The following is a 14,202-nucleotide window of genomic DNA, read 5'->3' on the forward strand; positions in this document are numbered from 1 at the left end:
CCTGTTCTGTGCGTTTGTTTCCGCATGTGCCACAGGAAGACCCCAAGAGTCCAAGTACATTGTGAGAGGTTGGAGTTTTTGGTTGGTTGGTTGGGGTTTTTTGTTGTGTTATGTTTTGTTTGCTTGACTTCAGTTTTTCCCAGGCAGGGAAGGTCATTGTTGTGGCTGGTTGTGGTCATAACAGAACTTACAAGCTAACTCTCTGTTTGTGGATTACATTGGGGGGAAAAACAGGAAAAAAAAAAAACCACCAACTTCAAATCTTGACAGATACGCTAAGTCAGTACCATGACTTTGGATACTGGCCAGATCCTTCTAGCCTTTTACAAGAAGCAGGCCCTCTTGAAATACTATAGATCACCACCAACTATACTATTAACACTCAAGTATAGGACTCGAAAATAAAAAATCCCACAGTGTACTTGCCTAGGTAGAAAATTAAACATCATCATAGCAGACAGAATGGATAAATCAGTGTTCTAGTATAAGGAGTGGGGTTTGGATGGAACTCTGAAGAACCCAAATTATTCCTAAGGATGGGAGGTCCTCAACAGCTTTTGACTCTTCTTCTGAAACCTTTTTGGGGGTTCTTACCCACCATGAGATTCCTCATCATCAAATTTGTGCTTATCCATATTCTGTTTCCTTGGTGAGCCTAACCTTAGATCTTATGCCTAGCCTTTACAGCTATTCCACTCAAAAGTAACTTTCTGCTTCAATTATATTTCCTAATGCTTCAACACTTCCTTCGTTCCCTTGATATTATCCACTGCTGTGCCCAAGACAGATTCGAAAGCCATCAGAAATGAAAGTATGTACTCAAACCCCTGCATCCTGTCACTTGTACCATTCTGGCTTGTCATAGACTCTGGGCTTGCTGAACCTCATTCTCTCTAGGTTCATCTCAATGAGAATTCCCTCTTCTCATATGCATTCATCCCTTACCAATGGGAAACAAAGACCCAGGACTACATGTTAACTGCCTTGATGTGTCAGGAGAAGGAAGAAGTGACTTAAGGGAATTGACCCATTAATTTCTTCTGATCTTTCACTTGGACATGGTAGGGTAAGCTACTTCCTAATCCTGAACACAGTGTATTTTCTTCTAGATCCTTCTCTCTTCTCCTTCTTCTCCTCCTCCTTCCTCTTCCTCTTCTTTCTCCTCCTTCTCCTCTTCGTCCTCCTTACCTTCCTCCTTCCTCTTCTCTTTCCCCCTCTTTTCTACCTCCCCCCCTCAAATACACACACACACACACACACACACACACACACACACACACACACTGAATTTATAGGGTAGAAGCATCCATTCTTTCCTAGAATTGGGGACTATGACATGATAACCAGAACAGGAAACAAAACTGCCCCATGGAACAAAATTAGCCCAGGGCCTTGAAACTCTCAGAGGAAACAAAAATGTAGGCAATTACAAGGGACGAAGCGACAGCAACAAGGTGCCCGCAATCAGACAAGGCTGTATAATGACAAACTCCACCATGCACAGACACAGCAAGAAGAAACAAACTGCAGAAGAAACAAGTCACCCAGTGTTTGTGAAAAAGTAGACCATGGGCAGGAAAACATACAGTGACCTGGACCATTTCTGTAGGCAGAGCTCCCTCCACTTTGAGTTTGAGGTGGGATGGGCTCTAGAACATTGAGAAGGAAGCCCAAACATGTTCACCCCTCAGATTTCTCCAGCCTTGCTGACTCTCACAAGAAGTGGAGGTAGAGAAAAGATAGTAAAGAGAAGTGGGGGAGCGGAGGGGAAACTCTGAATCCTCTGTAGTGTTTTCCTGTGCTATGAAATGAGTGCTCTGTACGTACGTCTTCCTGAATCCTTGCAGTTTGATAAAGCATCCTCAATTTTTTGGTTGTTTTGGGGGTTTTTGGCTTGTTTGTACGTGTTTGTTTATTTTCAAGACAGGGTTTCTCTATGCAGCCCTGGTTGTCCTAGAACTTGCTCTGTAGACCAGGCTGGTCTTGAACTCACTGAGATTCACCCGTCTCTACCTTCCCAGTGCTGGGAGTAAAGGTGTGCACCACCACAGCCCAGAGGGAGCCTCACATGGAATTGAGGCTTAAAGAAGCCACGAAGATTTGCTCAAGACCACAGAGATTATAACAAGCAAATGTAAGGTTTGAACACAATTAGCTGCCAGTACATAATGTCTCCATGCTGCAGTGCAAACACAAAGCCACCTTCTCTAGAGTTCTGGTGGAAGTGGCTAACAATAAAAGCCACATGATACTCCAGGGCAGGCCTGACAAGGACAAGCCGCAGCTCCCTCAAGGGGGCCAGCCTTCATCCTCAACCTTAAGTCCCTGAATGACCTGGAAAGACCACAAATTCCCCGAGAAACAAAGCCATTCTGTGTATCACCCCCCAATTCAGGCCTGGATCCAGTTTTCTGATATCTGGGATTTCATTATTGGCTCACACAGTCACTGGACAAGAGCCCAGTTTCTAATTCTCAGGCTTGCTATCAGTCTGCAAAGGCTAGGGTTATTTCCACCGCCCTTCAACGGCCTCAGAATAGGAAGTGCTCTCCAATGAAGAGCTAAACAGCCACACCAAATCTGTTCCTGAGAAGCCTGTTGACACAAGTCCTTATAAAGCACGGACCTAGAAACCACCTCTGAGTTTTCATTCAGGAGCTATAAGACTCAAGGAAATGAAGCAAACAGTCTGATGCAGACAGACCTGGTGTTGTCCTTGGATGGTGTTTCAGGACAGAGTGGCGCTAACAGGAAATTCATCCCTCACTTCCTGGTCAGGGAGGAAAATAGGTTGGGTATGGTATTTGCTATTATGAAGCAGGAAGTGAGACTGAAGGGTTCACATCCACCAGATTGATTAGAACTTCCCAGGAATGTGTGGTTTGTGGTGTGTCCGTCAAGGGGGGAAGAAGAGGAAGAGACATGCTGCCCTTAGAGTCCGCTCTACAAACTTGCCCCATAAGACATTTTGGTTTTGCTTTGTTTGTTTGTTTTTTTCCTTTGTATTTTATAGATCAAGCCCCAAGCCTCAAGTATGCTAGGAAAGTATTCTCCCACTGGTCATACCTCTGTTCTCAGACTCTTACTAACTATATGGATATTCAAATTTAAACATTTTTAATTCAAATATAAACTATTTAAAGGGCTATAAGTTTGTCTAGTAGGGGAAAAATATTTAGATGTAAACTAATGACAAGGCTGCAAAAATATCAAATTTCCTTCCTCTATACAAAGGTCTTTTGAAAGCACTTTTTTTTTTTTTTAAATTTGAGATCCACTTGCCTCTGCCTCCTGAGTGCTGGGACTAAAAGGCCTGTGTCATCACCACGTGGCTTTAAAAGCGTTTTATCTGGATTGGTTTTAGAAGCTCCAAGTACACACCAGCATCATCACCAGTTCTAGCCTTAAGACCTGAAGCAGTCTCTGGAAGTCGCTGATAAACAGTTCTCTTCGAATAAAGAGGGTTCCAGTCCTGTTTCTTTTCCCCAGTGCCCATGTTTCTGTCTTTCTAGTCAGGTCACAAATGGGGAAAAACGAAACAATGTCAAGTTACCTTCTTTCTGTAGATAAGGATTGTCTTCCTGGATGAGGAGGTGTTTGGTGTTGGATCACCAATTCTCTTCCTCCATAATTGTGAGTCTTCCTTAAGCGCCCCACCCCTTGTGTCTGATCTGGGTCTTAAATATGCATTGAAAGCTCTCATCTCAAGTCCTGTAGTTTTGATCCTACCACAGCTTTTCCTGAAAGGCCTTTTGTGAAGGATGAGGGTATATAATTCAGGCGCGAGGTGCTTACCTTGCTTGTGCAAAGCCCTGGGTCAGATCCTCAGAACTTCGAAACAAACTAAATAAATAGTCTTTTGTGAACATACATCATTCACAGGACACATCTTTGATTTTATATACACATTAGGCGCTCCTTATTTCATGGGGAATTAAACTTCACGTTTAGCATGTGACTCCCACTAAGCTATACCCCTAGCTGGTCCTGGTTGTATGTATCTGCCTCTGTCAATATCTAACATGGGGGGCAATACCTAGCACCCCATGTTCCCAGTGCTCTTCTTCAGGACAGTCAAGCCACCCACAGGGAAAGAGCATTATGAACCCCTGACCGAGATGTTCCCTTAACCTCCCTGACTGGGGAACACCAGACAAACACAAGCCTCTCTTTCTGCTGTTCAGTAATCTCATGACTGTTGGCAATATCCTGGAATGTACTGAGGACATTTGAAGGATATTCTTTTATAATGGTGGTGGTGCTAGTGCTATGTGTATCAAGAATTAACAGCCAAAAAGATTAGAAAGTTGAGTCGGGAAGCCATAACTTCATTGGGAGAATGTGAGTCTTGTGAAATCTATCCCCAACATGCAAGAGAAAAATATTAGTCCAGCTAGGAAGTTGAACTTAGGAGGGAGTTTGTCTCCCAAGAGTCACAGCCAATTAGGCCAAGAGGCTATCAAGGGGATGAAATTAAAGATACAAGCTTCACCTCTTTTGCATGAAAATTTAAGGACCAGGGACGGCTTTGTTGCCTGGGCACTAAGAAATTGAATTCTTGACACTAAATGGGCACGGAACTTTGGAGAAATATGAAAGGAGGAAAATATAGACAGAGCGGTACAGGTGAGAGCTTACAGCAGGGTTTTCAAGTAACTTAATTTCTCTGGCTCTCCTATCGGGGCTACGCCGATATGACAAAGTCACAGAGAAAAGAGGAGCACAGGTTTCCATCCCATTTTCTACTCCTAAGACTCATCTCCTCAGGCAGAGAAAAACCCACTTTGGAACAAGTGTTAAGGTGTTTTAGGAAGGATCGGAATCATGGATGGTTCTGGAATAGCCCAGTCCAATAACTGTAATTTGGTCTCCAGGCCTCTTCTCTTTCTTTCTGCCCAGCTCCATCCTCCCCCACCCTTCCTACAGAGGAAGTATGTCTCTGTATACTTTATTCTGTTAGCTCTCCCCAGGAATCTGATATGAACAAGCAATAACACTGGCTTCCCAGAGTTCAAGTTTCCCTAACCCCTCTGCCAAACACTTCTAACGAGCTCAGCTGCTCTTCCTGCTGTCCCTCAAAGTGAAACAGCTGAGGCTTCTTCCAGAGCATCTGGGCTCCTCCCAAACTTGCCATTGACTGAGTCTCAAGGTCATTTCCCAACCTTGCATTTTTCCTTTTTCTTTTCAAAACAATCTCATGTAACCCAGACTTGACCTCAATCTAGCTATGTACCCCAGGATAACCTGGAACCTTGGATTCTCATGCTACCACTTCCTGAGTACTGGGATGGCAGGTGTGGATGACCACATCCTTTTTATGTGGTATCTCGAATCTAACCCAGAGCTCTGTGTGTAGTAGGCAAGCACCCTACCAACTGTGTGCTCATGCACATACACACACACACACACACACACACACACACGCACGCACAAATCTACCTTATTTCTTTTTGGTTTTTCAGACAGGGTCTCCCTTTGTTGCTTTGCCCTGGAACTGTTATGTAGATCAGGCTGGCCTTGAACTCAGAGATCTACCTCTGCCTCTGGAGTGCTGGCATTAAAAATGTACACGTCACCACATCTTGTCAGCTTATTTCTCGGGCACAGAAATCCAAAGATCCTTATTGTATAAAATGAGGACAGGGCCACTACAAGGTATGGCTGAGAGGAAGGTTTTATTGTAGATAAGTGTGCAATACCGCTAGCGAGAAGGGAGAGAAATTAGTGAACTAAACATGGCTGGCAGTATGGACCAGGGAGATGGAGAGAAGAAGAGAGGAGAGGAAGAGACAGCAAAGAGTGGAGGACCAAGACAGAGGAGAGAGAGAGAGAGAGAGAGAGAGAGAGAGAGAGAGAGAGAGAGGCAGAGACAGAGACAGAGACAGAGACAGAGAGACAGAGAGAAGAAAGGACCAAGAGGGTACATAGCCCAAATGGCAGAATTATATAGAAATGAAAAGTTAGAGGAGGCAAAGTTATTGATCTGGAGTTTAGGGTAGGGGGTAGAATAATAAGGACCGAGAAGAGACATAGATACTAAGAAAGCCTGAAGGCCAGCATATACTTTGATGTGCTAATAGCACCAAGGTATTCATTCGTCTATACTTTCTTCTGGAGCTGATCAGGGATTTTGTTTTATTTTTGTTTTTGACAAAGAATGGAACAGGAGAAAAAAAGTAGATAAGTAGGTACACACACACACACACACACACACACACACACACACACACGTTCCTTGATTTATAATGGGGTTATATCCTGATTCACTTCTTTGCTCATGATAAATAGTATAATAAAAATATGCATTTAGGTTAGGTATAATGACACAATTTGTAGTGAAGAGGCAGGAGGATTGTCATGAACTCAAGATCAGCCTGGGTTCCACAGTGAGTACCAGAACTAGCTTAGGATACACAGCAAGGTCCTCCCTTACAGGGGAAAATGCAAGAATACACCTAGCCACAGTGGATCCCAGAGTAGAGCAGGGTGGGGTTCCCCCCCATAACCACATGAATGGCTCAGTGCCGTGGGTCACTGCCCCTACTCAGCATCAAGGGACTACTGTTGCATACATCATTAGCTGGAAAGTTAAAAATCCCATTGGATGCATCTTGATTTCACAATGGAATCCCCATTAGTTGAGGGCTATCCACGCACTAGAACCGCAGCTTGTACAGAGCCAAGGTGATTTTGAACCACCAAACCATTTTCTGTAGCTACAATTAAGGTTACAAAACCATCAGAAGGCTTAGAGGAGCACACATCAACCATGAGGTTGTGCTTCTCAGCCGTTTAGGAAGCTACTGTAACATACCACATACCGCTAAAACGGTGACATCACTTTCCAAACGTTTCCAAGAATCCCTAGAGGTGTCAGACTGTAACTTGAAAACCACTGGTAGCAAGGGGTTTGCACTTGGTTCTCGAATTATGCAAAACCTACATCTCTGTCATTTGACTGCCACAGCCCACTAAGCTCGTGGGTTTGATTCAAGACAGACGGTCCTCCCCAAGTGGGTTAGTTCAGTACCAGGACAAGAATTTGGTCCCACAAATCTAACTCACCGGCTCTACACACTCAGCATTTTTCATTGTGCAAGGCTGCACCCCAATCCTGTCGTTTATAACTCACGTTACAGTCCACACAATGTCTTTACAATCATGTTCCCATTAGACCCTGAAGATTTCATTGTGAGACAGGCATGGGTAATCGGTATTTTCCAGATGGAGAAACAGAGGTTTCTTCGGCTAAATGACACAGCAGGGAGGGGCCTGTGTGTGTGTGTGTGTGTGTGTGTGTGTCTGTGTGCGCGCGCGCACGCTGTGCACACTACACTTAACTGTCTCGCAGACAGTATTGTTTCCAAGTTGAAACGTTTTGCAGACTAGACAGTCTCAGGAGGAAAGCAACTGAATATATACTTACATCCTCTGAAAGCGTAAATCAAAACCTCAAAGGGGAGGGAGGGCCTGAAAAGATGGCTCAGCGGTTAAGAGCATGTCGGGCCAGACAACCAGAATTTGGTTCCCAGGATCCACTAGGGGCAGCTCAAAACCACCTGTAACTTCAGCTCCAGGGGGATCCGACGCCTCTGCCCTCATGTGCACAGAACACACACAGAGACATGATTTTAAAATAAAACAAATTTGTAAAAAGGTCCTCCAATATCTGAAATTAAGCCAGCATTTACACGTGTTAGATGAAAGACTCATACTCTGTGTGGCCCAGGATGCTGGTCTCAAGCTGGGCGAGCCTCCCCTTTCTCGGGAGTTTACCCTGGGAAGGAGGAGGGCTTGCTTTGTAGAACCTAACACTGTTAGGAAGATGTCTTGAGCTCCCAGGCAGACATCTCTTCTCTCTGGCCTCACGGGGAGTAGCAGAGCTCTGAGCAGCCATTATCGCCCCACTCCCCACTCCAACCCCAACTCCCTATAGACCCCAGAGCCAAGTGTCAGGCAGACATAGTTGATTTAGGCGGAGGCCTGTTAAAATGTCTGAGCCCAGCAAACCAAGAAACTCTTGTCTAATGGCCTGGCCCAGCCACTGACAAGAGTTAAGACAGACTCAGAGCAGTAATCTCCACCCCTCCCCCCCATCCCCTGCCTAGGGTGGATCCTGTGTGTGAGGCTAATTTAACACTGCTGAAGGGCACGGGGGATTAGGATGGGGTTTAGGGCAAACCAGATGGGCGGGTAGAAGAGAGGCCCATGAAATCCTCCTACACTAGAGTCTAGACTTAAGAGCAGGGGATCTGAATACGTGTTAGAGTTTGATTCCCGAGCCCCACACGTAGCAGCCGAAGACCCAGGAGTCTCCATTTTTCAGTCGCCCCAGGTAACTGAGACAAACGGGTGCACCTTCTGGCTCTAAGAAGACCAGGATTGGGGCTTGGAGCAGAGAGCGAATCGTCAGGTCCAACCTGGTGTAAACCTTCCGGTTTTGTCCCTCTCTCCTTTCTTCTTTGTCCTCCAGCGGCCGTTTCAGGGCATGGTTTAATCAGTACCAGGCAAGCTGGCAGGAGACCCATTCACATAAGTTGGGCTGAGAGCTTCTTTCTTGGAACCCTGAAGAACCCCATCCAACAACTCCACATGAAAGCTCCACTCCCAGCCTTGCAGGGCACTACCTCTGCTTGAACACAGTCTGAAGAGCTAGGCCCACTCTCCCACCCCTCAGCCCCCGCCCGGCCCCCACAGAACGGGCTGGGTGGGTGCCTGGATACGCACTTTGCTGTGCATGTGATGGTGTCTCGCTGTCAACCCAAGATTATGAACCTCCCTATCTTCGAGGACTTGTGGAGTTGGGAGGGGCCATGTGACCCCATGTGCATGGCTTCTGACTCAAGCTGAGGCATGTTCAGTATCAGCCAGTGGCCTCAGTCCAGGGCAGCTGGATCGCATGTGCAAGACAGTCTGTTTCAAAGGTCTTGGATAGAGAAGTGGACACTCCCTTTCGGGAAAGCTAAGTTTAAATGTCTAGAGGCACTCAACAAACCCTTACAAAGAAGCCTCTTTTGACAGCTTGTCCTGGTTAGCAGAGAAATGAAGGGCTTCAGACAGTACAGCCCTACCACCTATGGGAATCCCCTCAGACCACTCCCAACTCTACTTGAGCTGTTCCTTGGGAGTTTTCTGTTGGACAAAGCTGGCTGTTCTCTGTACTGTTCTGGCGGTGTCATCCTGTGGTGGTCCAGTGATGTGGCGTCACCCTCCGCAGTCCCTCCCCAGCCACCACCCTTCCCTACCTATCCCATCCCAGTCTGGCTGTCTTAGAACCTCAAGACTGCAGCTCTTTCTGAGAAAGCCAGGAACACAGCTGCGAGGTCCAGTCCCCTGGAGGCAGTTCCAATGCTCCCTCCTGGCTCCAGATGTAGAGGAACAGCTGTAGGGGTGGCAAGAAGCCCGGTTGGCAGTAGAGCAGAGCCTACAAGATGGAGAATAAGGCCAGAGAGCCAAGCAAATTGCAGGACTGTGAAGATTCAAGGGACCTGGGACAGAAAAGCCTCATTCCCCGGACCAGTGACTTGCCAAGTTCCTCCAGTGCTGTCCTGCAGCCCTGCCTATTGCGAGCCTGGCAGCTGCACTCACAGGACCTTCCATCAGCTCCGGTTTTTGAGTCCCACTTAATATAAGAAGGAAAGCAGCCACCCTGTCCTTAGAACTTGCAGTTCCCAGCCTAGGATCCCTGTAACTGGAGGAATGGGGAGGGAGAGGAAGGATGATGGGAGGGGGTGTTGCCACCTCTACCTGGCACCCTTCACCTCTCCTCCCTTCCTTGGTCCCTTGGGATGCAAGATGCCAGGCTGGGTGTCTGAGGACAGGGATGATCTGGGCTCTGACTGCTTGTATGCTCTGTCAGGATGGTAACGCTCGCCCTAGGACCCATCTCAAAAATTCCGCTGTAACCTCAGGTCTGGGTATGAACACACACCCCCAGCAATGTTCTCCCCAACCTGAAAGGACACAGAGCCCCACAAATGCTTCCGTTTTAGGAAAAAAAAATATTTTAATGGTCTTTTGCAACCTCTTTTCAAGGTGAGGCCCCTTCTAGGTAGAACCCCTTTGTCAACGCTCCCCCCATGCCCGCTGGGAAGTAGCAACCCCTCTCTGGAGGACACCCTCCCACTCTTGATGCCTCCGTCTTTCTGGGAGGCCAGCTCTAGAATTGGGCCTTAACAGGCCAATCGTATGTAAATTTTATTAAAAAGTGGGCAGAACACTGTATTGTGTTCCTTTTGTGAATGTCCTGGGACCAGCCCATTCATTTTCCTACCCCTTAATTAAATAGTATGTTAAATAATGTCTTGGTGCTGGGGTCAGGCGTCGTAGTACACGCCTTTAATCCCCAACCTGTGGGAGGCAGAGGCAGTTGGATCTCTGTGAGTTCAAGACCAGCCTGGTCTACATAGTGAGTTCCAGATTAGCCAGGGCTTCACAGTTAAGACCCTGTCTCAAGAACAAAACAAAACAAACAAAAACAAACAAACTAAACAAACAAACAGAAGAACCAACCAGCCACCACCAACATTCCAAAACAAAACAAAACAAAAATTCTTTGTGCTGGCAGAGAGGGGATGCCACAGTAACAGGCTCCCTGCTACCTTGCCCCGTAGCCTCAGTATGTCCACCCTGTCTGGATTTGAAATCCACCAAATTAGCCAGGGGCATAGCCTCTCCTGAGACCTGGCCAGTCCCAGAACACCCTCTCCATTGAGGGTGAGGTCAATTGGGTTGTACTGGCACCAGGCACCCCAAAGCTGTGGACAGGGCCAACTCAAATAGCAAAGTAGGGAACGCAGCTCTCATCCAAGTCAGAAGTATGTGAGGTTCTTGACAGCTCCCATCTCTAGCATCCGCTTGATGGCTACAGCCTCTTGGGAGACATTGTGGCCTGAGCCCTGTGGAGACAGCCAAGGAAAAATGAGGGACCCCCAGGTAGCTCTGTTTTCAGGAAACCCTCCCTCTTCACCTCCTGGGTCCCATGCTTCCTGGGAGTTTTCTTCCTTACGCAGGCTCTCAGAAAGGAAAGAGGGTGCCAGCTGCGGTGTCCGGATACCCAGGTACCACTTCTGACACTGAATGACTACATCCAGAACCGCTCTGGGCCCCTGTCCATCCCTGGCACCCAACATCCCTCTAGCTGTGTCATCCTAGCCAACCTGGCTCACTGGGCTCCCAAACAGGGTTTCTTACCGCCATAGACTTGAGTGTGATCTGTTCATAGTAGTGGATGGTCTGCTTCTTGTTGTAGGCATCTGGATAGCCGAAGCCGGCGATGTGCACCAAGTCGCAGAGGTGTAGGGCCAAGGTGATGGCTAGCAGACCCGTGGTTGGCTTCTGAGGGACAGAGTAGGAGGGAATTTTAAAGAGCCACGATCCCCTCGTCCTCCACCATCTGCCTCACGAACACTCAGGGTCAGTTCTCTGCCCAGTTCTCGTTTACCTCAGCTGTCCAACAGGGTAACAGCTAATCAACTGAGCACCTACCAGAATGGAGCTCAGGCTGATGAGAAGGTGAACTTATTACTCAAGAAAACTATGAACTCTCTGTGGTGCTGGAGATAGAACCTGGGCCTCATGCACTCTAGGCAACTGTTTCACCACTGGTCCGCACCCTTTGTCCTGATCATTAAGTTTTAAATGTAGAGATTTGACAATGTATTGATTAATTAACTAATTAAACGATGTTTAATTGCGTTTTAACGATGTATTATTTTCGTGTGCATGTGCCTGCTTGAGTTACGTATGCCATGTGCTTGCAGGAGCCTCTGAGGGCCAGAAGGCGGCTTGGAGCAGTCTGGAACTAGAATTACAGGTGCTGGTGGACCAAAGTGGGTGCAGAGAACTAAGCCCAGGTCCTCTGCAGAAGCAGCAAGTGCTGGAGTCCTGAGCTACCTCTCCAGCTGCTAAGTTTTAGGTTTAAATTGTTATGTACCCAGTGGTTCTCGTGTTTATCTTGTCAACTTTGTTAGATCGAGACGCACCTAGGAAACCACTATAGTACACTTCTGGGGAACTATCTGTGAAGAATAGAAGGGATTAACTGAAGAGGGAAGGCCCACCCTAAAGGTGGGTAGCACCATCCTATAGATAAGGGATCAGTAGGGATTCTGCCCTGCTTCTCACATCCCACCATGTTCCTCCCTGCTGACAGATTAAAACAACTTGAGACCATGAGCAAAATCCATTCTTCCATTTGTAAGTAGGGGACATCAGGGAAGAAAGTCTGGCTGACGCAACTGAGTACTAGATAATCTAACTCCCACATCTGGGGAAGATCTGGGTCTCCAGGAGGATCCGGGATGACAATAGTGACTGTCACCATAATACTATCTGTCGCTCGAAACTATGTGTGTGCTGCGTACGGCTGCGCTGCACTGAGTATTTACATAGTATATCACAGCATCCCATTCAGTTCCCTCCAAACACATATGACAGATACTGTTAGTAACCTCATTTTATAAATGAGACAACTATATACGTTGCAAATATAAATAACTTGTTCAAAGAAGGGAAGCAGGCTCCTCCTCCTCGGATGTGGTGGTTCAACACCCACAGCTATGTGATCTACCATGGGGTGACACACCCCTTCTGTAAACCAGGCTCAACGATACCTTGCCTGTCCACCTTATGGGCTGCTTCTCATTCCTTCCACCCCAATTTATCCATGGCCATGGTCAACTTGCTATTCAAACTTCAGGAAGCTTGCCCTGCTTCACCCCAATAGTCAGCTTTATAGAACATCTCACCGGCCCACTCACGCTGAGAGAGTCACTTCTTAGAGGCCATAAGGCCTCTTAAAGGCTGGTTTTTCTCCTAGCATCCCTTTCGATTGTCTCTTTCTCTGTCTGCACTGTTTCTTGGTAGGCCTCCTTTTTCACAGCTGCTGCCTTTTGTCCTTAAGAAACGATCTCAAGCAGCTCTAGCTGGCTTTGAACTTACTATTTAGCTGAGGCTGACACTGAAACCCTACCTCTGCCTCTCAAGTACTGGGGTTTCAGGCGTCTCCTACTGCACCTTCACCCCTGCCATGTCAACCACCCTGTGCTCTCGCACCCAGTCTGGAGTCCTGGAGAATCACATGGCCAACGACTCCTCACCAGCTCTGCTCCTTACAGTCCTCATCACACTCACTCCCTCCCCTCCCCTTCCCCTCCCCTTCCCCTCCCCTCCCCCTCCCCCTCCTCTTCCCCTCCTCCCTCCTCCTGGCATTCTCTGTTTTTAATAAGTAGAGCACAACTCCTTAGTCATCCAAGCAGGAAACCAACGAAACCTAGAACTACTCGTAAACCTCCCAATCCTACCTTCAAGCATAGGACACGGAATTGTACAGGAACTCACGATGGTCAGTGTTTTACATCAACCTGACACAAGCTAGAGTCAACTTAGAGGAAGGAACATCAATTGAGAAACTGCCCCATAAGACGCTACTACAGGCAAGCTTGTAGGGGAGTTTCTTAACTACTGATTGAAGGAAGAGGGCCCAGCCCACTGTAGGTGGTGCCATTCCTGGGCTGCTGGTGCCGGGTTCTGTACAAAAGCAAGCTGAGCAAACCATAAGGACTGAGCCAGTAAGCAGCACTCCTCCAGCTCCTGCCTCCAGCTTCCTGCCCTGACTTCCTTCAGTAATAAACTGTGATATGGAAGTGTAAGCAAAATAAACCCACTTCTCCCCCAACTTGCTTTTGGTCATGGTGTTTCATCACAGCAGTAGTAACCCCGACTGGAACAGAACTTCCACTTCTCTTTTATAATTGCCTTCTCTCACAGATGCGGGGAAATATGCAAATAGGATGCTTAAATACTAGTTCATTATTTCACACGGTTTTTACGAGGGGAAACTACTGACCTAATTACCTGACCATCTAAATCTGGACGCTGAGCTCAGAGATGAAGTCAATCAGATTTGAGCTGTCAGTGGCTTGGAGCTGGAGGGAGCTATAGGGCACGGAATGCAAGCAGCCTGCGAGAGCTGAGGGCACCCCTTCACTCAGTCCACAGTCTGCAGGAAGAGCGGAACCCTAGTCCTACAACCACAGAAACCCAAACATGTCCGTACTTATACTCAACCACTGACACTACAGAAACCTACAGGGCCATGAGCCAAAGCTAAGATGTATCTGAGGCCACTACGCTGACTGTAATTGGGCAGCAATGGAAAACTCGCACAACGTCAAGGCCAGATACTGACCTTTCTTTTTC

The 14,202-nt window shown here is 47.2% G+C and overlaps 1 protein-coding gene across 11 annotated transcripts in view; it reads right to left on the reverse strand.

Moving 5' to 3' along the window:
• Positions 1 to 9,981: 9,981 nt before the first annotated feature.
• Positions 9,982 to 14,202, reverse strand: part of St3gal4 (ST3 beta-galactoside alpha-2,3-sialyltransferase 4) — a 49,649-nt gene continuing 45,428 nt past the window's right edge. For all 11 annotated transcript variants that reach the window (NM_001393865.1, XM_063265739.1, XM_063265738.1 and 8 more), the window contains 2 exons: positions 11,194 to 11,337; positions 9,982 to 10,898 (listed from right to left, as the gene is read on the reverse strand). In NM_001393865.1, coding sequence (NP_001380794.1) covers positions 10,812 to 10,898; positions 11,194 to 11,337 — 231 coding nt within the window. In that variant the 3' untranslated portion in view covers positions 9,982 to 10,811. The remainder of the gene's footprint in view (positions 10,899 to 11,193; positions 11,338 to 14,202) is intronic.

This window comes from Rattus norvegicus, chromosome 8, assembly GCF_036323735.1.
Source record: "Rattus norvegicus strain BN/NHsdMcwi chromosome 8, GRCr8, whole genome shotgun sequence".
NCBI lineage: Eukaryota > Metazoa > Chordata > Mammalia > Rodentia > Muridae > Rattus > Rattus norvegicus.